The sequence below is a fragment of the Cavia porcellus genome, unplaced genomic scaffold (assembly GCF_034190915.1).
Source record: "Cavia porcellus strain 051 isolate PalLab524CR breed Dunkin Hartley unplaced genomic scaffold, mCavPor4.1 scaffold_7, whole genome shotgun sequence".
NCBI lineage: Eukaryota > Metazoa > Chordata > Mammalia > Rodentia > Caviidae > Cavia > Cavia porcellus.
The window spans coordinates 90476548-90503939 of NW_026947490.1; the positions used below are offsets into that span (position 1 = coordinate 90476548).

General features: G+C 36.5%; 1 protein-coding gene across 6 annotated transcripts in view; it reads left to right on the forward strand.

Moving 5' to 3' along the window:
- Positions 1-27392, forward strand: part of Grik2 (glutamate ionotropic receptor kainate type subunit 2) — a 611950-nt gene that overhangs the window by 410377 nt on the left and 174181 nt on the right. For all 6 annotated transcript variants that reach the window (XM_063253933.1, XM_013148503.3, XM_063253934.1 and 3 more), the window contains one exon: positions 5055-5261. In XM_063253933.1, the coding sequence (XP_063110003.1) occupies positions 5055-5261 (207 nt within the window). The remainder of the gene's footprint in view (positions 1-5054; positions 5262-27392) is intronic.

Here is a 27392-nt window from a genome sequence, read left to right on the forward strand (position 1 = left end):
TGCTGAGGTAAAGCAAGTGTATGAAACAGAGATGAAACACATTGTCTAAGATTACATTAGATTCCAGTTACTCACGCAATGCTCCTGACTGGGCTTTCCAGCTCCTTCATTACTGTTTTCACTGTGTAATCACTGTATTGACCAAAAGCCAAAAATATTTAGTCATTTTAAGAGAAAATTTTTTGACTTCTGTCTTAAAAGTGTCTGTAGAGAATTTACATAAGTATATTTGATTTTAATACATAGATGGAAGGATATTTGGATTAATAGAGAACACACCAAAAGCATTTTAATTATGTTTTAGAGTAAAGTTATAAAATGTAGATATCTACATGCATCTTGTTAAACTTCAAATGAAAAATCTGAATTGTAAAAATTCTAGATGGAGATGGTAATTTATTGATCACCCTTAGAATTTCCCATTTTTTATTTGTATGTCACTATTCCACACTGGACTAGATGGTTAAAGTCTATAAACATGCCAGCTGATGATGTGTTAATCTCATGGATCATCCTTAGAATCATAAGCTGATTTTCCTCTTCCTGATCACATCATACATTATGGATTCTAAGCCCACTCGTAAGTGTGAATTATTACTCTGTGTGTGGGACAGGCCAGTGTCAGATAGTTACAGTGAGCTGGCAATTTATTTGTTGAAGAAAACTTATCTTTGCTGAAAATCTTCCCTTATTCTGCTGGCATGTCCTTCTCAACATTACTGAGATTTCTTCAATATTTTTATGATGCAAGAATGTCTTTTATAGATAATCAAATTAAACTAACTCATAAAAAGTTTAGTGCAATAAGATTGTTGGTTGCCTTAAAGGAAATAATTATATTACTCAGGATTAAAAACAGGGCTGCGAAAAGTAACTCATCATTTATGACTTCATCTAGTAAAGAAGAGTGTTCAGTGTTTAGCCTTAGTGTTTGCGTGGAGAAAGTATAACAGAAAAGGTGCTAGAAGACTTCAGGTAGAGCGCTAGGCGGGGAGCCCAGAGGAGCAGGTTTTGTGCCGTCTCCTTAGTGCTGCTGTCTAAGGTAAAGCCTTTTCATCTCTGTCTCCTGTGCCCTCAGCAGTTCTGTCCTTCCACCTCCGTGCTGCCCATCGTCCCACTTCTGCATCCAAACAACTTTCCACTCTGATGCCTACTTTGATTTCTGCAGCCTTTCCAAGTGAGATTTCCCTGCTGCTCTTTATGCTCATTGTTGTCAGTGTAAGGCCAGTGACTGGACACAGAGACTATGGACAGAAAGAAGGCTGAGAAGATAGAAGGAAATGAATGATTCTTGGGAAAGCAAAACTGCTCATTTTTAATCCCTGTAACTTTGATATTATTGCAACCATCATGAATTTTTCATTTGATTAATAAGAATACTATTTCTCATAAATAATTTTTTTTGTTTCATTGTTTTTTGTTGGCTAGCCCAATCCTTAGAAAAACATTAAGGACAGGTAATAATACTTTGTGAATACTTTGATATTCACATGCAAATCAATCTTCATCAATGGACACAGATTTTAAAATGTATTTGGTCATAAAAATAAATTCACAACCAGACTAGGGCTACCTGAGTGTCTCTTTCTATTTTCCCAATAATTTGAGAATTGTAGCATCGTGTATGTTTTGTGCTTCTTCAGAATTCTCTAAAACAGGACTCTATTCTCTAAAATAATCACCTTGTTTTCAAAAATGCGCTCTATGGAAATATTGCACATCTAATCCTTAATGAAGCAATGTGGACAAACAAGTAATACTGGATAGTATGTAATATGTAAGAACTCTAGAATCATCCCCAGAGAGAGTTTTATATTATTGTTCTCACAGGTGACCCATCCTCTGGAAGACTGCTAGAACAGAGTGGTAGTTCAATATAGTTTGAATAAATACATTAATTAGTTTAGTCCTACCAGATCTTACATGCATCATATTGAAATTAATTTGCATTTCTATGTCCCTATTCCCTGAATATGAAAGACAGTGGTACCTTAAGACTTACAAATAAAAGCACGTAATTGAGTTCCACATAAGTGCTGAAGGATACATGAGTTATATTCTCTAAAAATATTAAAAGTTTTATTATATTTAAATAAAACATTCCATTCCTCTCAACCTCTAAGCATATTTCACTTTTTCAGAACTTCATTTTATATTTTTCTGTTGCACCTGAAGTCTAATGCATATAAAAATACATGAGTTATTGGTGGGCTTCCTAAAACTGGGGTCAATAGTGGAAATGCTGAAAACTTCTCATTACTGATGCCATAGAATGAATTGCCTTTACCTCTAGCAATGCTGATGTACAGATTTAGGACTGTCTGAGAAACCTGGAGTTGCCCAGGAGAGTTTTATCATATTATTCATTGAACTCAGTCAGTGATACAGTAATTTCTTCTGCTACCATTTTTCTTTTTCATACATGAGGTTATTATTTACCCTTATGTCATGGGAAACACAGAAAGAGAGTTTAAAACAGAGTCACACCTTGATATAAAACTATCTGTGACACATTGTAGCTAAAGATGGGAATCACAGTTGGAAGACTGTCTTATCAGCATTTATGAGAATAGTAATACTTTGTGGAGATCCATAAATACTAAAAAGAGGTACTCAGATGATATATATTTTTTTTCTCTGATTTTCAAAGCTGTTTAAGACATGGAGCTAAGTAGTTGTTTTTAATCTTACAGAATCAATAAATTTATTTGCCTGTAATGGAAGTTTTATTTTAAGCTTTTAGATAAAGCAAAAAAAGTTAATAGGTAATAGGTAAGATAGCTAATTGGCCAAGTTTGACTAAGAAGATTTAAATAACATAATGGCATTTAAAAATGTTTTGCTGTGTTCCCATTCTTGGTAACACATATCCTTCAAATAACTCCTCACGTACTGTTAGGTAGCCATTAACTTTTATCATATATTTTTTCTTAGTATGAACTTTACATGTGTAAAATATGTCACCAGTATTTTTTGCAATAAATGCTTTAGAGACAATCCTGTTTTAATAATTTGAATAGAAGCTGAAATAATTTAATAATTTCAACAAAACAAAGCTTTATTCATATATTACTCCCTGAATCTGATTGACTTAATATATGCTATTTTTAAAAATTCTTAAAGTATTTTTATGTTTAAAAGATGTATTCTTATTTAGAGAGCAGGTAGTGTGTCATGCAGGAAATATATTTTCTGAGTGATGTAATTACTTTTATTCTCCTGTATGATGTCTTGATTGTGTGATTCAATTAGTAAATAATTTATGTGCCTACTAGCTAGTCCCAGGTGATTACAATTATAAAGCCATAAAACATGCATGCAATTGTATAATGATGACATGCAATCGTATGTGATCACATAAACTTTGGAAATGATCACTCAAAATTATTTAATTGGCAAGACATATTGTGGTGGTAAGTGGTCCCACAGATTGAGTACCTGGGTTTTTTTTTTTTTTTTTTAACTGGGTGTTGATCTTGGGCAAAGAATACTTAATGCTTTTATTTCAGTCTATTTTTATTGTGAATGGAATTAATAGTGCTGATTTCACATCATTGTTATGAGAAATAAACTAATTGAAGTAAAAACATTCAAAACAGGGCCTGCCAAAATTTAAGTGCTTGGAAAATGTTAATTTTATTTCTTGCATAGCATATGAAAGTTAATAATTTGTCAGTTTTTGTACCTTTTAAATAAAAAGCCATGCATTCATTTTTGGCAATAAATTATAATAAGCCGACTAAAGCCAAAGTAGGAAGTTGATAGAGTTAACAGATACTGTGTGATCAAAATACAAGTTGAGTGTTTAAATTAACAAAATTAATCTCAGTAAAAGGCACATTGCAATTAATCACCTTCATAATGCTCCTGCTTCCTTGAACACATTTTACTGTCATTCTCGGCACTTTCTGAAGCAGTTCTAGAAGACCTCTTTAGGAGATATGTGCAAACATATTGTGAATGCTACTATTGAGTGTCAGCCAACAGAAAGGCAGACACATGATGGTGTGACTTATGTCCACTTTATTCTCCAACTGCTGGACTTTTTCCAAGGGCAAAATGACCATGAAAGGTAAATGTTGAATTTATTCAGAACATTGAGACAACCACAACAGCATAACTAAAGATGCTCCCAAAGGGCACTTCCTAAACTGCTTCAGAAAGAGACTTTTATTTGTGTCTTTGATGTGATGTGTTCTTTTTACAGATTTTCAAATGGCTAAATTCTCACGTTTAGAGTCTACTTTATCTTTTGCTGCTCAGAAAAGATTTCCAGATATATAGTGTTATCCAATTTTCTCCTGTCTTCTCTTATCAGTATCTTGAAATTGTTTTCTACCCTGTTGAACTATGCTGTGTTTTTTATCACTTAACATCTACATTATAGGTGCTGTTTGTTTCGGCATTTATTATGGTTCCTTTTCTATATCATGAACTTCACAGCTCTGGAGTTTCTCTTTTATAGAGAGGAGGGGGCTGGCTCACAGTAAATCCTGTGTACAACAATGATGGATAAACAGAAGCATTTCATAATGTTTATATTTTAAAGTAGCTACTTTTTTCCTCTTATTGTATATAATAGTTATAATTTGCATGGGTTTTAGGACAAAATATGATAATGTCAATAAATATGATAATGTATCAATTCTTAGCACACAGTAGACAATTAGGCAATGAAGACTTTTGGCTCACTTCATCCATAGATCCCACTGAAAGAGTTTGCCAAATATTGACTAAATTTCTGACTCAAATGAGAATATTTTAATTATGGTGAAATTACGTATTGTGTAGTATGTTACATCATATTATTTATAATATACTATATTCAATGTATTGGTTAAATGCTATATAATATTAAATAGTGTATATTTTACACTATGCATTTTATATTTTAATATGTACTAATGGCATATTTTATGATGAATAAATATTCGCTAAATCTGAATATCTCTTCTTAATCTAAATTAATAGAAAATTTTCTTTAAAAAGCTTTTTATATGAAATTTCATATTTAATTTAATTAATATTTCTTTGTTCCTATTTGACGTTTCCAGGAAGAACCTTATGTCCTGTTTAAGAAGTCTGACAAACCTCTCTACGGGAATGATCGATTTGAGGGTTATTGTATTGATCTCCTCAGAGAGTTATCTACAATCCTTGGCTTTACATATGAAATTAGACTGGTGGAGGATGGGAAATATGGAGCCCAGGACGATGCCAATGGACAGTGGAATGGAATGGTTCGTGAACTAATTGATCATGTAAGTTTCTTCCCTTTATTCTTTCTAGCATTTGGTAAATTATTAAAATTTTGCTTCTTTTTAATGCCTCTGGGTTATAACAAACCAGATATAAATATATTCTATCAATACTATTATTTAAATTAGATATTACTTTTATCACTTAATATAAAGAAGAGTTCTAAGCCTATTAGAGAAAAATGTCTTCCTTAAATTCACTTATATTTAACAGTTTAGTTCCTTAGATAATGTTGTACTTTGCAAATTATAATGTAATTTCTTAAAAATAAATTTCTGCTTCATATTTATAATATTTACTCCTAATGAATAGAGAAAATGAACAAGAAAGTCTCTACCTTCATGGTAAAAGTTTCCTATGGACAGGATATTTATTTTAGAATAGAAACAGGATAATTATATTTGTATGAGAAAAGTATAGAATAAGATATTACAAGTAAAACAAGCATAGTAAGCATATTGAACCAGAGCAGACTTTTCTTCTTTTAATTGAGAAAACAGAAAATATTTAACTGGTCATAAAAGCATTATTTCAGAATTTCTCAGATGATGATGTCAATCTCATATATTTAAAATAAATCATCAGGGGCTGGGGCTTTAGCTCAGCAGCATAAGCGCCTGCCTTACAAGCAGGCAGTCGTGGGTTCGATCCCCAATACCAATAAAAAAATAATAATAAAGTAAAATAAAATAAATCATCATCTATTAAATGTCACTTTCTATTTGATTTTGCATCTTGTCAGTTTGCATTTATTTTACAATTTTCATCATATCAGACATATATTTATTACTGATATAGAAATACAGAAACAATAAGGATAATTATCCTGTGAAAAGTATTGTGAAATAAAATTTATCAATGGAAGTAGCAACCATAGGCAATTTGCACAGTTTGAAAATATTTTATTGATATTAGTTTATCCTGGTGTTTAAAGCAATGAGTTCTTTGAGTCTCAGAAGACAGCGTGACAAGATTTTATAGATACACGTATATATGGAGACACAGGGAGAAAGGAGGCTTTGTATAGGAACAGAATAACAATCCAAATAAACCATTGCTTTTTAAAGTATTGGGCATGTTTCTTTTATTGACTGCATTTTGTTAAATGAGATCCTGAAATTCTAGTGATGGTCATTTATTCTCAGAAGTTCTGCTCAAATCAGACATTTATATTTTATCCTTATCAAATTCATAAGACGATGAGGAAATACTGGAGTACATATATATATATAGTAGAACCACTTGTAAAACTTTAAATTTGAGGAGATTGGCATGATGGCTGCATAACGTGACCCTCCACGCAAAACTAAAGCAACAGGCGTGCAGCTGGGTACTGGGTGAGTGAGTGTGGGACAACCCGGGATTCAGCAGTGCAAAGTAGAGATCTTGTAAGCTGGACACCTGGGTAAATAGCACAGGCAGAGAAACACAGCCTCTGTCACCTGCTGCCCTAGTTCCGAGACCTGGAGAGAAAGAAGCTCTCAACCACAAGAGAGAGTCCCGGCCAACTCTCAGCACGGTCGCTGGCAATCCTGCCCTTCGCAAAGTTTTGTGGCCACGGTGGCTTTACTACTTACCTGGTAGTCTGGCTTTGCAAATGAAGCTTACTTCACTCCTGGGAAAATCACAAGGTGTTGTAGCCAGGAATCATGGTGAGAAGTGGGCTTTTGTCTGAATTTGGACTAATCTGGGGCCTCAGAAACCCCTGTGTGTTCCATTTCTGAGACCCCCAAAGACATGCCACTGTGAGATCCCTGTCTCACAGACCAGCTGCTGCTCGGTGGCTTCTGATAGGAGCTCACTATATGTTGTCATGTGAGAAACAGACGTTGCAGTCCAGAGGGGAGTGGAGGGTGAGACAGGGAAGGGCAAGCCTGCGGGCTCAGGCCTGGCCATGGCCACTTAGCTGTGGTTTCACACAGGCTCCAGAACGGAAGGCGGCTGCCCGCACAGCTCCTATACACACACACACTCCTGAAGCTTGTGAGTCAGAGAATAAACTGGGGCTCCACGGCTGGCCCTCCAAAGAAGCACAGCTGACTCAGGTTACACTGCTGAGGCTTAGGCTGTGGCCGCACCAATAGGCCCAGAGCTGAAGGTGCTCTAGGGAGATACTTTGAGCAATGCTGACCGTTCTCTCTTGCTCATTCATATAGCTTACAGAATATACTTTGGGACATAAAAACAATAACAGAAGAAAAAGAAAGTCACTATATAGTGATGAAGGAATCAATTCACCAAGAAGATATAATAAAAATCAGTTTGCACTTAATATTGGAGTCTCCAATGTTATAATGAAACACTACTGGATATAAAGAGAGAAATAGGCTCCAATACAGTAACAGTAGGGAAACTGAGACCTTCACTCACCAATAGATAGATCGTCCACACCAAGAATCAGCAAAGAAGGATCAGAGTTAAAATGTGCTGCAGATGAACAAGAGTTAACCGGTTTTTTCAGAACATTTCATCCACAGCTGCATAACACACACCTTTTCATCATCATATATGAAGTCTTTTCTACATTAGGCCACATTTTAGGCTCCAAAAGTCTCAAGAAGGTCAAGAAGATTGAAATTATATCTTGTAATTTTTAATAACAATGGAATGAAACTTGAAATCACTAGCAGGAAATGCTATAGAAAGTATGTAAAAACACTGAGATTAAAAATACACTTTTGAACAATGAGTCATTAAAGAAGACAAAGGAAAACTCAGAATTTCTGGGAAACAAACGAAAATGCAGCAGCGAGCATATCATAATCTTCAGGATACAGCAAAGCCAATAGTAAGAGAAAGTTTATAGTAACGAGTTTATTTCAGGTCTGTCAAAAAAATAGATACATTTCAGGGCCCGAGGAAAGTAACAAAAATCATACCCAAAATTAGATGAATGAGACAGTAAAACTGACAACACAGACGTTCAAAGAATCCTTAAGTATTATTTGCAAATTTAAAAATCTAGAAAGAATGGCAAAAAAATTATGGACACATATGATATGCTAACATAACACCAAAAGGACATATATAAAAATCCCTAAATAAACCAACAACAAAGAATGAAATGTAATCAGCATTTAAAGTATTTCTTCAAAGGAAAGTCCAGGACTAGATGCATTCACTGCTGAATTTCCACAAACTTTTAAAGAAGAATCCACAACAATACTTCTCAAGTTTTTTCTAAGAATTAAAAAATCTTCAAAACTCTTTCTGTGAAAACAAAATTGTCCTGTTACCAAACCTTTACAAAGACACAATTAAAAATGGGCCAATATCCCTGATAAACATAGTTGCAAAAATCCCCAGTAAAACTTTTGCTAATTAAAGATACACCAAAAATGTACAACATAATCAAGTTGCTATTATTTCAGGAGACACAAGGATAATTAAACATATAATGTGGATAAATATATCAAATAATAGAATCAGTGATATAAGTGAATAAAAACTGTGTAACCATATAATTATCTCAATAGATGCAAAAAATCATTTGAAAAAATCCACGTATCTCCTTTTTGTATAGCTTGCAGTGTACAAAGATTGTGCCTTATCATCATTAAGGCTACATACAACACAGCCACGGCCAGCTTCATATTAAATGAGGAAAAACTGAAAAACTTTCTTCTAAAATCAGAAACAAGGCCAGAGATTCACATTCTCTATTCTTATTCAATGTAGTACTAGAAATTTTACTAGAAGTATTTAGGCAAGAGAAAGGATAAAATTCATAAAAATAGGGAAAAAAGGATATAGTAATGTCCCTGCTTGCAGAAGATATGATTCTATACATAGGAAAATATAAAAATTCAACCAAGAGGACTAATAATAAAATTTAATAAAGTGGCAGGATACAAACTCAGCGTACAATATTTAGTAGCTTTTCTATACACTTATAACAGATTTAGTGAGGAGGAAATTATAAAAACAATCCCTTTATAATAGCGACAGAAACCGAAAGCAAGCAACAAAACCTATGAATGAACTTAAGGAAGTAAAGACATTAACAATGGAAACTGCAAAACAATGAAAAAAGCAATTAAGGAAGAGACCAAAAGATTGAAAGGCTACATACAACCCAGCCATGCCAGTTCATGGATGGAAGTATTAATGTTGTTGAAATGTCCATACTACCCAAAGTAATATGCCAATTCAATGTAATTTCCATTAAAATACTAGCCACATTTCTCATAGAACTTGGAAAAATCCTAAAACTCATGCAGAACAAAAGACTCACAAAGGACAAAGCACACTGAGCAAAGAAGGATTGTGTAGGTGTCACAAAACTTGATTTAAAAATTGATATATACTTACTCAAATAGCATATTACTGCGGTAAAATAAACACAGATGCATAGACCAGTGGAGCAGAGGACACAAAATTTCATTAAACTATAACCGATTCTTAACAAAATATCAAAAGAATGCATTAAACAAAGGATAATCTTCTTTTTAAACGAGTGGTGGTAGAAAAGCAGATGTCCACATGTACAAGATTTGTAGAAAAGTTCATGCAAAATTAATCAGAGGTCTTAATGTAAGACTGAAACTACTACAGGACAACGTAAGATTTTAGTGCACAGTGATTTTCCGGTCAAGACCCCAAATGCATAGCAAACAAAAGCAAGAATTGATAAGTGGTCTTACATCCAATTAAAAATCATCTGTACAGCAAAGGAAATAACAGAGGAAAGAGATAACCTAGAAAATATTGGTCAGTTATTCATCTGATAAAAGATTAATTTATAGAACTCAAAAACTTAAAAATAGAGAATTCAAAGATATTAGTACATTCTTCATGAAATAAAAATAGGCAATAAATATACCAAATATTACCAGTATGAAAACCACAATGAAAAATGAAACGTACAGTGAGATAACATTGTACCCTAGATACAACAGACATTGTCAAAGCAACAAATAATAGATGCTAAAAGAATCTTTAAGTGTGATTGGTGGTAATGTAAATTAGTACAGCCACTGTAGAAAACAGTAAGGAGTTTCCTTTAAAAACTTAGAGAAGAAATACCACGTGACCCAGCTATTCCAAACCCACGTATATATTCAATTCAAATATTATTCAGCCACAAAGAAAAATGAAGTCTTGTCATTTGTAGAAAAATCGATGACAATAGAAGAGAGCATGTTAAGTGAAATAATCAAGAAGCAAGTTACAAGTAATATTTATATTCTCACATATAGAAAAACTTAAAAGAAAAAAATACCTTAAATGGAAGAGAATTTATCAGACACAACAATGTCAGGGGATGGAGGAAGAAACAGAAAATGGTAGAAGAAGGGTGATTGAATAACAGCTTGAGTAATTTAATTAAAAGGGTGTAACTGTGAACGCACATTATTACCATGAATCCCTCAAACAGCCCTGCGCCTCAGCCTCATCACACTGCACCCATCATCCATGTGAAGCAGTCCTCAGTGCCCTGCGAGAACTCAGTTTTGCTATTATGTCATGAATGGATTCATGACTTTCATTTAGTTTTCATTTTCATTTTGACTTTGAGGAAGAGCCAGAAGTCACGTGGTCACCATGTGGCCATGTGTCACAGAGGCCCTGAATAATGTGGCTGAGCGCACACTGTCTGTTGCCCTGCTCCCCCCTTTCTGCTGGGCGGCACTGGGAGAGAGCGCTCTGCAGAAATCCCCATTATTTGCTTCCACCTTGTAAAGACACTCACAAAGAGCACCAACTGAGCTAGTTCCACGGATTGTGAGGATGGTGCATTAAGTGATTTTAAATAACTATTGTGACTGGGGAGAATGGCATTGTGACTTTGACGTTATCTTTTTAAAAAACATAAATATTCACTGTATGTTTATATCATAGCTCATATAAATGAGAAATATCACATTGGTCCAAATAACTTATACAACTATTAAGTGTTGATAGTAATACAAACTGTGAACTATATATTAGTTGCTATCAATACAGTAGTAACTGTCAGAACCCTATCTTAAGTTGATTAGGACAAATAATAATGTATTTGCTTATTTGTAAATTTCAGAGATAACAAAATGGTCATGGGCACTCTCAGTCTAGGGTGTCAGGATTGGGTCTCTGACCTTTATCACTTTTTTTTTCTTTTTCTTTTTCCTTCCTTTCGTTTGTTTGGCTGGTAGGCATATGCCTCCCTCCATGTAGTAATAACCCTTGACTCCAACAGTTCTGAATTAGCTATCCGGGCAGAAATACAATACCTTTATGCTAACAATTTGTAAAAGATCCCACTGGTTTCATTGGCTGACCTAGTTTATGAATTGAATCTTGAACTAATTATTGATCTGGGGAAATTATTGATCTCCTCAGATAGTCTGGAGCATATAGACTCACATACACAAGAGCCTAGGATACAGTGACAGTTCCAGAAAAATAACATAGATTTTAAGTTAGATAACTGTGGGATTCCCAAGGGAAGTCAAGGTGTCTACGCCTCAGTTAATGAGAGGAAAACCTGCAGAGATCACTATAATGTGCATTCACCAAAAACTGAGTAAGTAGATTATGTGGTACTGTTCCATTTAGTCAGAACGTAGGAATTTTAGGTCACACATGCTATTATGTGTGTATTTGTCACACATAATCAGTGTTCTCTTAACTTAGTTTTTGTTCTTCAAACACTATTACAACTTTCATCCTCTAGAGTTGCTTCCTGTTCCTAAATCTCCCATCTATGTGTATTTCTCAGGAAAAATACACAGCTAAAATAAGTGATGGTTTAAAAATAAATCTAAATGAAATAATGATTGAGAAATGTAACATAAAGTATGAAGGTGCACCAAGTGAGGAGAGTAAAAATCCTTTTCTAATTTATATTTCTTGAAAGTAATTTTTGGTATGAGTTGAAACTATTATTATCGTTTTCTATTTGTATATTTCTTTATTGTATTCTTCTTGATGCCAGGCTTGTTCACCTACATTCTGTTTTTCCCTGGGGAGAATTAGGGTCTTATTCAAGCACACCATTTTTTGTCGTTTTCCTTATATTTTTATTGGTTTCTAATGTTTAGTGTGCATCTTAGTAAATTAGAATGATGATTATAGTCAATATAGTTTTCTTCATATAATCTTTTCGTATTTTGCATGTTCATAAATATGCTAATTTCGCCATACAGAGTAACTCGCGGTGGTAACTCACCAACTCAGATCACCGCTCTTGACTTCTCCTTCCTTGCATTCCTGGGACAAGGGCCTCTCATGGCTTTATTACATTCTCTTAGTGAGCTATCACGTTTCTAAATCTTTAGGATTTCCACAACAATATATAACCCTATCTATTACATTTTCTTCTTAAATATCTCCCAAGATCATCAGAAACATCATGTTCAAACTGAATTAATAGTTTATATTTTCTGAATCTCATCTGAGGAGTTTCCTCTATTAGTACATAGCAGAACAATTTAGTAAGTATTTCAAGTAAAACTTTTACAGTCAAGTAGTCGTTTTTACATGATTTCTCATTTCACCCTGGTGTATTGAGTACACTCTATGATTGCCTCATTTTTTTTCCATTCTTATGGTGAAAGGGAGTATCATTACCTTGTGATGATATTTCCTTCTAATCCATTATCTCCATGAGTGCTCAGTTAGATAAATCTGATCACATGCTTCTCTTGCCTAAAACCTTTTAACATATAGGGTTGAATATGTTATGTTTTTTTTATAAGGCTTCCAAATTAAGTTAGTGTATATTTCTCATGGACATCTTTTGCCATTCCTAGACTATTCTCAGACCTCTCTGACGCTGCCCAGAATCAACAGCTGCCAATACGGAGAGGCAGACAGGGAGGAAAATGCTTTCATTTCTCTCTCCCCCCACTTCCATCATAGGTGGGATGGAGTTATGGTTCGATAACTAGTGGTCAGCTTAACGCCAGCTGGATTACATCAGCATGCATTGAGAGAAGATGCTCCTCCTGAGGAGGGTTGCCAGGATAAATGGGTGGAGAAGAAGAGAGGTGTTGGGAGGGATTGAGGTGTTAAGGAGGCATTATGGGTTCTCCTACGAGTTGCTGTCTGAGCTGTTGGTTCTTCTGGAGGAGCTCTGGTCCTCACATCGAGCATTGCTTCCTGGCTCCGGAGGGGAAGACATGTGCTGCCTGGTCTCCAGGATGAACTCGTCACACTGCTTCCTGGCACATACCCGACTGTGCTTGTCGTCGGAGGAGCTCGGGGCCTCCGTGTCACTGAGGACAGCTGTGGTGCCTTTCAGGCTAGCCCTGCTCTTTGTTGTGAGTGTGACTTTTCGGCTCCAGCGTAGAACCCTCGTCCCACTAGCACAGCTCCTTCATCCTGCTGGCATGGACTTTCTGGCTTCCACTGCTCACCTTTGGGTCTTCCCGGCACGAATCTGTAAAAGGGACTGGTGTGAGTCCTTCTTGTGGGCTCAGACTTCCAGGTTCTATCTTAGACCTCTGAATCTGAAACTAAGGTGGAGACCAGAATCTCTCTACAGTCATTTAGTGATTGTGATTCTCCATGACTCTTGACAGTCTCTTACCTTTTTACTTGCTACTGTCTCATAGATAAATCTTGCTCAGTTATTTTCACTTGAATGTTCTCTCAGTGTTCTTTTGCAATCTTGACTCATGGATAGTACTATACTTTCATCTTTTGCTTTCTCCAGCTGTGTCTGTGTGGACTTCTGTTGGTCTTTTTATTATCATTGGTGTTGTTGACAATGCAGCATAATGACATTCTTTGTGGGGAATTGGTACATGTACTTACACATCATGCGTCTTTTTTACATTCCCTTACCGTATATTCCTTTTTGCTTCCCTAAGTCTCTTGGTCCTCCTCTGTTTTGTGAAAGACTCATCTTTCTAATTCCGCTTATCTATTTACTTTTGTTCTTTATTTATATATGGTGCTTCTTATGTAAGAGAAACAAAGCAATATAAGCTTGTGAATTTGATTTATTTCACTTAACATTACAGCCTCAAGGTACATCCATCCTTTTGGCAGAGCAGTACGCCACTGTGTGTAAAGAACGTATTTTTTTTTTATCCATTTATCTGCTGATGGAAATGTAGGTTGATTCAAAGATTTGATTATTATGAGTTGTGCTGCTTGGGTATGCATGCTTATCATTGTATTATGATGACTTTACTATTTTTGGGAAGATATCTAATGATGATAGAATTTCTGAATTTAACTTTTTTAGTGATCTCTGTGTTAAATAGCTGATAAAAATTTTTTCCCTGTTCTGTAGTTTGCTCCTTCCTGTTGTTGGTTGCTTCATTTGCTCTGCAGAAACATTTAATTTGATATAATTCCATGTGTTACTCTCAGTACTATTTTTTGTGCAACTAGGTGGGGTTTGTTCAGAAAGCCTTTGCCTATTGCTATGTTTTCAAGAGTTTCTGCAGATTGTTTCAGATCTTTACCCCATTTTAATTTTAGTTTAGTACCTGGTGAGATATATGGGTCTAGATTCAGACTTCTGCATATGAGCTTTACAAGCACCTTTTGTTAACGAGGCTTTCTTTCTTCCAGTTACGTTTTCAGGCGCGTTGTCAAAGCTCAGATGGCTGAATGTGCCTGGAGTTCTTTCTGCATCCTCTGTTCTGCTCCACTGATGCACATGGCTGTTTTCTGTCAATACCATGCCGTGTGTGTGTGTGTGTGTGTGTGTGTGTGTGTGTGTGTGTGTGTGAAATCACTGTGGCTTTGTATTATAACTTGCAGTCCAGGATTGTGGTTTCTCATGCCTTGTTCTTGTTGCCCAGGATTGCTTTTACTATTTTAGGTCTCTTCCTGTTCCTTATGAATTTTACAATTCTTTTCTCTGGTTTCATGATATTTGGGGCTGATATTGTCATTTCATTGGGATTGCATTCGATCTGTACATCAGTTTCAGAAGTACGACTATTTTAACTATGTTGGTTTTGCCTGCCCAGAAACAGCTGACATCTTCCCATTTTCTGACATCCTTTTCATCCTTTATTCTCAGAGAACTATAGTTTTTGTTGTGGAGATCATTCACTCCCATGGCTAGATTAGTTCCTAAGTATTTATTTTTTCTTTATGCAATTATTAATACAGTTATTTCCTAATCTTTTTTGGTGAGTTCATTGTTGGTGTACAAGAACACTACTGATTTTTGTGCCTTGATTTTGTATCCTTCTATGCTACTGAAATTGCTTAATTTTTGGTATCCTTTGGTGGAATTCTTTGGGTCTTCTATGTAGAGAAATACATTGTGTACAAATAATAAATTTGAGTGCTTCCTTTGCTACAAATGCTCCTTTCATTTCTTTGACATGTCTCCTTGCTGGCTAATGCTTGAGAACTATATTGACTTGCGGTGGTGATGGCTTCCTTGTCTTGTTCCTGATTTTTGAGGGGAAACTTAGATTTTCTTCATTTAATAAGGCCATTTGTTTGCTATAAGTGGTTTTCATACGATAGTTAGGTCTTCCTTTGCCTATTTTATTCAGATTTTTTTTAAAATCATAAGTGCATGTTAGATTTTGTCAAAGGTTTTTTCTGTATCAATAGAGATGATTATATGATTTTTTGTCCTTGTTTGAGGTATATTGGCGTTAACACTTGCATAAAGTTCTTAGAGAATTAAGTAGTGAATCTGTGATAACTCGGACCCTGGTATAAAATCCAAGGAAGCAAGAAATTAAAATTTGGGAAGCAAAGGCTTTATTTCCAGGCCTGGTGACACAGCCTCCAGGAGCCAATTTGGAGACTGCGCACCTGACAGCTAAAAGTCAGGGCTTTTATCTTGTAAATCCACAAACAGCTGCTGGTCACACAATGTAAGGAAGGGGATGGGGGTGTGGTGCAAACAGAAAGGGCGATTACATGTCTTGGGAAGGGCAAGATCAGGTAAGGGTAAGCAAGTCTCCCTGCATACACACAAGTTTAGATAAGAAGAAATCTTGTTTTTCTTAGCAAAGAATAGAGAAGTCTAACAGCAATTAACAACTTTAGCTACCCTACTTCAGCACAACTGTTATCTGTAGAGGGCAACAATGGTTAACATATCAATTAGGTAAGATTTTACAATTCTTTACAGAGGAGAGCATTGATTAACATATCAATCCTTTACTCAGAGGGAAAAGGAAAACACACATACACAGTAAGGCCAAGTTACAGGTATTGCTATGATAGAAACGAAGCTATTTTTGTGAAGAATAGTACAATCTAATACAATCTGATGCAATTAACACAATTTGTGACGGGCCACCGGCTTCGGCGCGATGGTTAGGGGGGCTTAGGTTATAACAGAATCCATCAGATCCTGGACTTTTTTGTTTATTACTAGTAGTTTTTTTTAAATTACTACTTTATTTCCTGTTGTTGGATTACTCAGGGTTTTTAATATCTTCTTTGTTCAGTTTTGTTAATTTATCTGTATCTAGGAACCTATCCATTTCTTGTGAGTTTTCCAATTATTCAAGTACAGGTTCTCAAAGTAGTTACTAATAATTTTCTGTATTTCAGTGGTTTTCATTGTGATTTTGACTTTTAAATTACTAAGCATAAGAATGTGATTTTTCTTTATTTTCTCCTCTTTCTCCTCCTCCTCCTCTTCTTCTTTGGCTAAGATTGGCTAAGGGTTTGTATAATTTGTTTATGTTGGAATGAACCAGCTCTTTAATTCATCACTTCTTTGTAATTCTGTTTGTCTCATTTCATTAATTTATGCTCAGATTTTTATAGTTTCTTGGATTTGTAGTTTACTTGGATTGGATTTTAACTGTTCTTTTCTTCTTAGGATGCTGAGGCCCATTGTTAGGTTATTTATTTGGGCCTACAGTGTTTCTTTGATGTGCTTACTCACAGCTATAAATTTCCCCTCAGGCCTGCTTTCATTGTGTCTGCACAAAGCCCTGCAGCCTTTGCCCAGTTTACTGTATTTGACTTGCTTCCACAGAGTTTTGGAAATACTTCCACGTGTGAGCGTTTCTCTCTTCCCAAGAAGCTGCTCTGAGAGCATCCACGCTGTTGCTCTGTACAGTACCTGTGACATTTTAGTTAGCAGTTTTCCGCCTGCTTTGCTACTTACTTGCAAAGAAGTTATGCTACATTCTAGCATCAAATTGTGATAGTTGCAAGTGTCAGAAACACGGTTCAAAATAGAACATATGTGTGCTAATCTTAATGCATTTAAGTGTATACATACATATCTTATAGATAAATGTATAATTTAATGTAAAGGTATACATACTGCATAGGTATACATATAATGTAAATGTATTAATGTGTATAATTTTAAATCCTCATACTTGTAGAAAAATGTACAACAGTGGTTTCACTTTTTTTGTGCCAGGAATTGAACTCAGGACCCTATGCTTGCCAGGCAGGTGATTATATCTCTGAACTACATCTGTGGTGGTTTCACTTTTTAAGTATGGTTGGATACTGTGTCTCAAAGGACATCCTTCAAGCCAGGCTTGGTCTTGTGTATCTGTAGTCATAACTACACAGTAAGCTGAGGCAGGAAAATTGCAAGTTTGATTCCTGCCTGCCCAACATAAAAAACATAGTAAGAAGCTCTCAAAAAAGAGTGCAACCTTAATTCAGGTCTATCTTTCTCTTTTTTGTTGTTGTGATTGTTACTGGTGGTTGTCACATTTTACTTCATTCTTTTCACCTGCAAACGTTACACTTAAGCATTGTTTTCACATGGTGATGAAAATGACCCGGGAGGACTCAGGCTAGCAGCTCTCACCTAGGGACAATTCTCTTTTCTTTAGGACACCTGGTAATGTTTGAGAAAGGTTTTGGTTGTCACAGATCATAGATGTGAGCAAGATGGAGCTGATAAGTTTTCGAGGTGTTCCTGTTTCTTTTCTTTCCTTTAAAAAACCAAAAAACAAAAACAAAAAAAGGACATTATTTTCCCAGAGTCTCAGCATAATCCATGCTGCAGTGTGCATGGGATATTGAAGTTTATAAACAATCTCAGAACATAAATCCAATCCAGAGCTCCTCCACGGGTTGGGATTGGGGAGTGGTCTAGGGAGGACTCCTCCGGGAGCAAGTGTGCTGTGGGAGAGTCACACGCATCTGAATCTAACCTGTAATTTTTCTATTGAATGCAGATGCAAGTAGCATTTATTTCATACCTGCTGTCAGTCAGATGATTTTCCATATGCCTTACCTACGTGGTGACTTTGATGGGCAAAATTCAGTTTAAAAGAATCTATAGGAAGGAAATAAAATGCCAAAGAAGCCACAAAAGTACAAATGTGGAAAATATATCTCAGTAGAAAGAGGACAGCCATCAACAAATTTTATCCAGGCTATTCTTGTGTTGAAGAAATATAATTACATATAAAATAGTTTTCCTACTCTGGAAGAACTATAAATAAAGAAAAATAAAGCTGTTTTACTATGGAGTAAGTATTAAGTATGATGGACAGTCATTCTGCACAGTCCACTAAATGGTTTCAACAACTGAAAGAAATTGTGCTTTTCTTTTTGGTCTTTTTCCTTTTTATCGGTACCAGGGATTGAACTCAAGACTACCTGCTTACAAGGCAGGCACTTATGATGCCGCTGACCTAAATCCCCAGCCCCCAGAAATTGTACTTTTTAAAGATCCAAGGAGATGTATTTGTTCTCCATTCAAATCTAGCTATTTTTCAAATGAGAGTATGTAGCAGCATCCCTGCATTTATAGTTCATCCTAAATTCTCTTGGCAATAGAAGTGACTTATTAGCTATCTGATTTTATTTGGAGGAAAAATATGTTGATAAACTTTTGGTGCAAGCGAGTTTTGCAACTTGCAGTCAGGCTTCTCCCAAATTAAGCTCTTATTCTCCCGCAGAAAAAGAGATGGAGATGTATCTTCCTTGGTGATTCTCTTTCAAAGAGGTGCTTCCTGAATCTTGGAGAAGGGCATTCCTTCTTTCAGAGCAGTTTTTGAAGCATTACATGAAGGCTCACTCTTACAAGTCTCCTAATTAGATGCTCAAAGAGAAAAGTGTGTGTCTTCCCTTTGTTTTAGCTGGGACAATTTTCTTTTCTTCCAATTAGTGTTTACCTTTAGAGTTGTGAGCCTTTTATATTTTATAACCATCTTATTTACTACCTTTCCCTGTTTGATCATCTTGAGAAGACTGTAAATTACAGAATTGGGATGATTCTTCACATTCATTCTGATCAAAGCAGAGGTAGTTCTCGAGAGTGCCACATGAAGATCAAACCTCAGTAGATTATTAGGAGTGTGCATCCCCACGGGAGTTAGTCTTTGAGAAAAGATTTTCCCCTAAAACATCTTAGAACCTACAGAATAGGAATCCACACATGGTGTGTGACGCACTGGAGAGCAGTGGTACAGGCTGTGGTGAGACCGAACCCTAATTCTCCTAGGATTTGTTTGTATATTTATAAAGCATGTTAGCACAAACTCTTTGGGCATTAATTTTCTCACATGTAAAACAGAAATGATAAATTATATTAATAATTAGGAACAATTTTTGAATCTAAATGTATATGATTGTGTATTAAAAATATCTCGTATATGGTAACCAGTGCAGATATGCTAAGTCCAAAGTTTGTGTCTCCTGTTACAGTGCGCATATGTCTTCATGTTGTGGACCAAAATGTAGCACTTTAGATATTACTAGAATGAAAAAGATCTGAATATTATGGGGCTATTGATATTAATGTGAAATTAATCATAAAATTACTTTAATCAACTATGAAAAATTTTATGAAGCAGTTTACCAAGTGGGTACTTTAGGAATAGTGGTCCCGCTTTACACATGGTTTGAGTTTGTGGTTTCCCTTACCTGTGTACTACCAGCAGACTATGGTTCCAAATGTGAAATAAAAATTCTAGAAATGAGAAATTCATAGTTGTGAAACTCTGGGTAGTGTGATCAAGTCTTGCATCGTCACAGTGGGGGAAGAGGTCATCCTTTGGTGTAGTGACTTGATATCCGAGAGGCTCCCTGTGTTAGGAGCTGTCTGAGTTACCAAACACTTGTCCATGAGGAGCAGGGCTGCTGTTCAGTTATCATTGTGTTACTTTACGGTGTCTCTCAAGGCTAAAACTAGCGAAGCTGCCAAGTCAGCAACTCAAATATGCTGTAAACAAGCTCTAAAGTTAGTTTTCTTTTTATTTTAAAGAAAAAATAAAATAAAATTTCAAAACACAACATCATTGTGGTATGATGTTTTACACTTTTCTGGGACAGTACCCGGGAAGGGAGTAGCTGGGTCAAATGACTCCCACCCTCGCTTCTGAGGAGTCTCCAGGCTGATTTCCAGAGTGCTTATACCAGTCTGCACTCCTACCAACAGTGGATAAAGTTAATTTCCTATTTGAAAAGTTTAAAGTTCTTGAGATAATTTAAAGGAAAGAAAACATGTCGTGTGCTGAACTTGGCAAGAGCTATGCCAAGAACAGATTTTCTGCTGGGAGCAATGGTGTACCTGTCAGTTCTTGCCACGTGGGAGACTGAAGCAGGAGGATTTCTTGGTGACAGACGTGTAAGGACAGCACTAGCGATGGAGACTCATTTAATTTTTGGTCTATCTCAAACAACCTAAAAACTAAACAAACAAACAGACAAACTCTCTCAGTTAACTTGTGAAGGAAAAAGGAATTTGTGCTTTTAGCATCACACCTCAGACTGCAAGATTGTAGACAGTGCACAAATGCTTTCATTAAACAGAGAAGACATTCGGTTTATGTGTATATCCAGGGGAAAAACCATCAGGTTTGTTCTCATCCATGATTTCAGGGACTAATTGGAATTTGCTAGAGTGCGTGTCTTACAGATAAGGAGTAGGTACTCTATATTACAATTTTCTTGTCTAGGTGATTTATATTTTAGAAGTATCAGTGTTACACTGTAATTAATTGAACATCAGCAGACATTCATGAAGATTCATAGTCACCTTTATATTACTAGGAGGCAAGATAAAAAGAAATTAAAATAGGCATTTAGAATGCCAGCAAAGCACAAGAGTTCCTTTTTTGAGGGAAAGTTATGATTTAATATTTTTAAAAACTCAAAGTAGTCATTAATAGAAAACAGTTTCATACATACTTACGCTTGCCTTACAGTTTGATTTACACGAAGGACAGAAATTGTAGAGATGTACTTGTTTAAAATTCTTAAAACTCCTACTCCAGCTTTTCTCAAAAATGGTTTTTAAGAAAACAAAAATTTCCTGTTAACTTATTATTAGATACATTTCAAAAAGGTCAAGGATACATGGTCAATTACTGAGAAGGGAAGGCAGCAAACAATTCATGCCATTTTTGTTTAAGGATGACCTTTTCAAAATATTTTAACTTTGTCACATCTATTTTTCTGACCATATTCTGAGTTTTTATGGTAACTAGGGGCCTCAGCTATTCTAATGGTAATTTATTCATCAGCTTGAAAAAGTCAATAACTTTTGTGAAGCATTAGGATAATCAGAGTCTAAACCAGGGCACTCTCAGGAAGGTTCCTTGCATTCATGGTCCTCTGTTGCAGCATACTTGGTGACACCCATCTGCTTCAGAAACATAGTGGGGCTGCATAAGCCATGCAAGTGCAGAAAACATCCAGCATTCAACAGTATTTATGGAAAAATAAGACGAATGTTTCACAATATCCCACAACTGTTAAAATCAAGCACTGTGTTCCTCAGAGAATATATTACATATTTTTTGAATGATTTATTCTTATGTGGCCTTCCAAGGGCACCAATGAAAGTATCTATTCAAGGATCATGCAAAGAAATAGACAAATCTATTTCTTCCTTTTGAAATTAAAGCATCATAACTTTTGTATAATGCTTTATGAAGTTATTAAGTTTTTTTACTCCTAAAGGCAAGCTTAGGTGTTAAATCTAGTACAGTACTGATGAGAATACAGAAATCTCCTAATACAACTACTGGATTAACCTGGGCACAAATATCAGTTGCAGCTTTGGGTTGCAGAGTTTTATAGCTATGAATTCATTTATAGGTTTTTGAGACAACTATTGTGATTATTTAATTTATAAAGTCAACTAGGCATAAAGGAAAACACCAATCGCAGTAATGTAGTGCAGACAGTATTATTATGACACTTTTTAAAAGCAACAAGGATAGTTAAATTGTTTTGAAAACTAATGCAAGGTTTGCTTTGACACTGGAAAACCTAGGAAAGAGTCATGCATATAAATATCCACAGATAAACTAAAAAGAGACCAGTGCACAAACTCTCTGTATGTGTGGTTTAAAAAGAAATCAGATCTGTTTCCACTTCTCTTTTTTCACTTACTAATCTAGTTCAAATGTTTCCCACATGATTATCTATTGTGCTTTCCGGCCTCTTATGTTGCCCCTTAGAAATCCACATCTATGTCATGCTCATGGTTTTATTTAATCACCAGTGTTTCTCAAAGTCTTCACAATGAAAGCACTGGAGAATTAGTGAAAGATTGCATTGTAGAATTTCAAGAATGGAGAGCTTTTGATAACTTAACCCTTTAGAGCTGGAGGCTGGGTCCCCCCAGGGAGAGGATGAGAGCCCCTGTTCCCTTTGAGGTGATTCTCCTTAGGCCCCTCTTCATTTATACAACAACTGAGTAAATGGTGGCAGCAGCAGGCGGTCACTGGAGTGCTGATGAGGACACTGATTGACTTTGGGCCCTCTAGTCCGGTTAGTTAAGTAGGAGAGCTTTGTCCTGTAGGGGATACAGAGTCCCATAGGAGGGTCGGAGAGATGGTTTCTGGGGAAAGCTGTTTGCTCTGTTCTGTCTCCAAGTCATTTCTGCCACAAAGACATGAATTAATGCATGTTATACATGAGAGAACGGGGCTGCTCCAGAGCCTTTTACATTAGAGAAATGTGTCAATAGGACGCGGAGACAGAGGAGGCGTTAAACAGAGGAGACACAGGAGAGAGAAAGGACATAGCAGTAGCAAGGAGCAACGGAAATGCAGGGCCTTAGCTTTTGGTCCGGTCCTGCGTGCCTCCCAGGGTGAATGAAGGGCTCTGGGTGGTGGGTGCTCCCATGTTTGCAAATGCAGAATTGTTAAAAATCTGCATTCTTGCCAGAAAGTTTGGGGGCACAGAAAGGAGAGATGGGGAGAGGCTCACAGTGATCCATTGAGTGTCTGTGACACAGGAGGGTGAATACGGTTAACTATAGTACGTTGTGTATCTGTGCATCTCAAAACTGCTAGAAGAGAGGGTTTTGGATACACTCAACATGAAAACTGGATGCAGTTTTAAGTTTATGTGCATACTAACTACCAGGACTTGATCATTTTCAATGCATGTATTAATTAACATATCTCATGAATGTGTGCAAATGTTGTCTACCAAAAATAAAATTAATATAAACACTAGCTGATTTACCTAATGTGAAACTAAAGAAGCAATTCATTTTAAGGGGCTCTGGACATACAGAAAGATGGCACAAGACGGGGAGATACAGAAGTTTAAGATCTGATAAGATATGTACAAATTTCCCACTTTGACTCTATATGTTATATATCATAAATGAAAATGCAAATTTTTAAAAAGAAAAGAAGCTGGGAGATCTAGAGGTTTTCCTGTTACATTTTAGAAACTGATTCCAACATAGGACACAAATGCATTACACAGGACTTACTATTGCCTGGCAAATAAGAAACATTCAAAGCAAGTACTTAGCATTGCAGTTATAAACACTGCCAGTGAATACCGAGGTGCGCTCCGGGATGTTTTCATTGTGCTTTATCCTGACTGTGAAACATTAAAGGTTTACCGTTGAGCCATGACTATATTTAACACCCATAATGGACTACCGTGTTACAGAAAGAAGGCATTTTAAAACAATTACAACAAAAACAAAGAGTTTAAGGTCATATTGTCTGTCCCTGTTACCTCTTTATATTTGCAACAGTAAAATATAAGCTCTTGAAAAGTATAATTTCTAAACTAATATTTAAATGTAAGGCTTCGCTGTTTGGGAGGTATCAAAAATTTTAACATTTTTGTGTTTATTGACATTTCTATTTCAATATTATAAACCATTTGAGATTAGTAGAAGTTCATTGGGCAATAAAAGTTCTTTAAAAATATTTTATTATGATTTAAAGTGTCACTGAAGTTTTAAAAGCGAGTGAACACTTAAGCATTTGGCAGGGTATCTTAAGCAGAATGGGAAAGAAAAATCTATTTCATTTCATAAAACAGTTATGGTAAAGTGAGAAATCTGTTGGGCTCTAATTCATTCATGTTTTTTGCGTCACGTTTAGAAGTCCCGCAGCTCAGTGCTTTTCCAGCTGACTGAATGCGTCTCTGTCTGTGGCCTTGGCGCTGGCGGGTGTTTACACTACCAAGCCTTTTAGGATTCATACAGGAGCTTTCGGGGCCCTTGCAACACCTCACTCTTGCCTCCTGATCACTCCTTTATTATATCCGAGGAAACAAATTTAGTATTTTTTTCTTGAAGTGAAAAAGGACTCCAAGTATTATCACAAAAGTGAAAACACTAAATAAACACAGTTTATTTTAAGTGGTTATCAAGTCATGAGGCTAATGCTTTGAATTTTGATAGCATCTTGCTGATTTTATCAAAAGCACTAAAGGACCTATTTTAAAGTTCTAGTAAAAAACAAAACAAACAACCATCAGTGGCATCAAAAACAACAGCAAGAAAACTTTGGATAACAGTAGTATTCCTATTTATCTATTCATTGTGGTGCTGGGCTTGAGCCAGGATCTGCACTAGGCTACAGCCTAGCCCTTTTCTCTTTCTTTCTTGTTTATTTTTAAATGTTTACATTTGGAGACCGTCTCACAAAGATCCCACGCTGCGCTCGAACTTTCAATCCCTCTGCCTCAGAGTCTCAGTGCTGGGATCACAGACACGTACCACCTTGCTTAGCTTGCTGTTGTCTTTTAATTTTAAGAAAAAAAAAAAATCAGACATGGAAATTTACTATGACTCCCAAGTGTTACCTTGTTTACTGCCTTTACTTTAAGTGTTTCTTTTCTTTTTTTTTTTTTTTTTTTTTTTTATTTTTTATCAGTACCAGGAATCAAACTCACAGCCGTACACTTGCAAGACAGGCGCTTATGCCGCTGAGCTAAATCCCCAGCCCCACTTTAAGTGCTTCTTTGAATGCAAAAGTCATAAAATAATAATGTTGAAGTCACTTGCTGTTTATAGATTGAAGTAATTTTTTACTTCAGCCATAAAACACTGTCATATGTATCCCATTCCTATATATAAGCATTATATGTGATACTGTCCCAGTCTCTTTTGTATAATTTGCTCAGTGATTGTTTCCTTTTGTTTTGTTTTGTTTTTGAGATAGGATTTTGCTATGCAGTGCTGACTGGCATTGAACTTGATTATGTAACTTAGGCTGGCCTCATACTTGGCAATCCTCTTGCCTCAGCCTCCCAAGCGCTAGGATTACAGGTGTGAGCCGCCACACCCAGCTGTTCAGTGATACTTTTGATATGAATCTAGTTTTCTTCTTTCTTTAATACTCTATATTTGTGATACAAAATGAACACATGCATCTTGGTGACTGGATATGCGTTACATGGCATCTGGAGCCTTCTCATGTCCCCTTGCACCGAGCCCCCACCTCCTGCCTATCCCCATCCCCCGAGGGAGTCCAGCTGTTTGAGCATCAAGCTATGTAAAACAAGGCAGCGGTGAAGTTCTTTGTTTTGACTCCTAGAGAACCTATGCCAGGGCTTCAGACACGATGAAAAAAAGAATTGTCATCTCATGGATACTTCGTTGAAATAATGTTCTCTAGATTATTTTCCAATTTGCTTTGCACTAGAAGTCTATAGGTTTTTGCTTCTCCACAATATCAGAGATATGTGATATTTTTGCTATGAAACAAGCACTTAGAGGCCAAAAACACTGTTTATTTGGGCAAGTAAATGTTTGATAGATAACTCAAAGTGGTATGAAACTTTGACATCTCTGTATTGGGTTTGAATCTGTCTCCCACTGTCTGAGTCACACTCTCTGGCAGTCACCTTGGATTTCAGGAACAAGAAATATGATGCGTAAACATCTCACTTAGAACAGTTCACCTGAGGTGCTGATCCAACAGACCACGGCTGAGCAAGGCCCGTTGGTCGCGCACACTCTGGGTTTCCCTGTACACATAAACTAAGAGCTCCTGTCTGCGTCTCAAAGGCAGGGCAGAGGATGAGGCACCCTCGTTTTCTGGGGGAGCTACACTGATCAAAGTTACTATGAACTGCTGGCCTCTCCAAGTGACATCTTGTGATGGATGGCAGAACCTAGTTGTGGAGCTAACAGGAGCCAGCATTTTACCTAAAATGCCAACTATTTGCATCTGTCATTCCAGGGACACCTGGAATCACAGTGTTTAATTTTCACTTTCTGGACAATTAGCTGTTCTTCCCCTTACTGTACCTATAGACTTTTTGTTTCCTCTTCTTTGAATTCTCCTTGCAATTCTTCTTTTTTTATTGAAGACTAGAACTTGTTGTTGTAATCAGGCTTTGCAAGGAAAACAGTTTAGTACAGGACACATAATGTATAGAATTATTTTATAATAGTCACCAAGGAGTCAAAAACAAACAAAAAAAAGTGCAGAAAAATCTGTCTACACCCTAAAGCCCAAAGAATCCAGCTGAAGGTCTGGGTCCTGTGACTGTATCCTGCATGAGCCCATGACAGTACCCCCCCCCCCAAGAGTCCAACTGAAGGCCTAGAGCCCACAACAGTGTCTCGTGTGATTCTATTTCGTGGATCTGCACTGGGAAGGCCCAAAGGTCAGTGGTGGAAGCTAGAAATTCTATGCCAGTGAGATGAAGGATCAGTGCCACCAGGCTGAGGGACCCACACTGGAGCCAGCAAGCAACACTCCAAGTAAGGACCAGAGCTTCCTGGAAAGGTACCACAGCCGTTCTCAGTGACAACAAGGTCAGAGCTCCTCCGACTCCAAGAGCCAAGTTCATACCAGGAAGCCAGCATGACAAGCTTTTTCCTGGAGAATCAACAATCCACCATCTTCCCTTCCAGAGCCAGGAAACAATGCTCAAAGTAAGGACCAGAGCTTACCCAAAGTGAACCGCAGCCATCCTTAGTGACAAGGTCCCGAGCTCCTCTGATGAGAACAGCCGAGTTCATATCAGGAAAGAACCTTGAGGCTCCTCCAGGAGAGCCAACAGCAGCG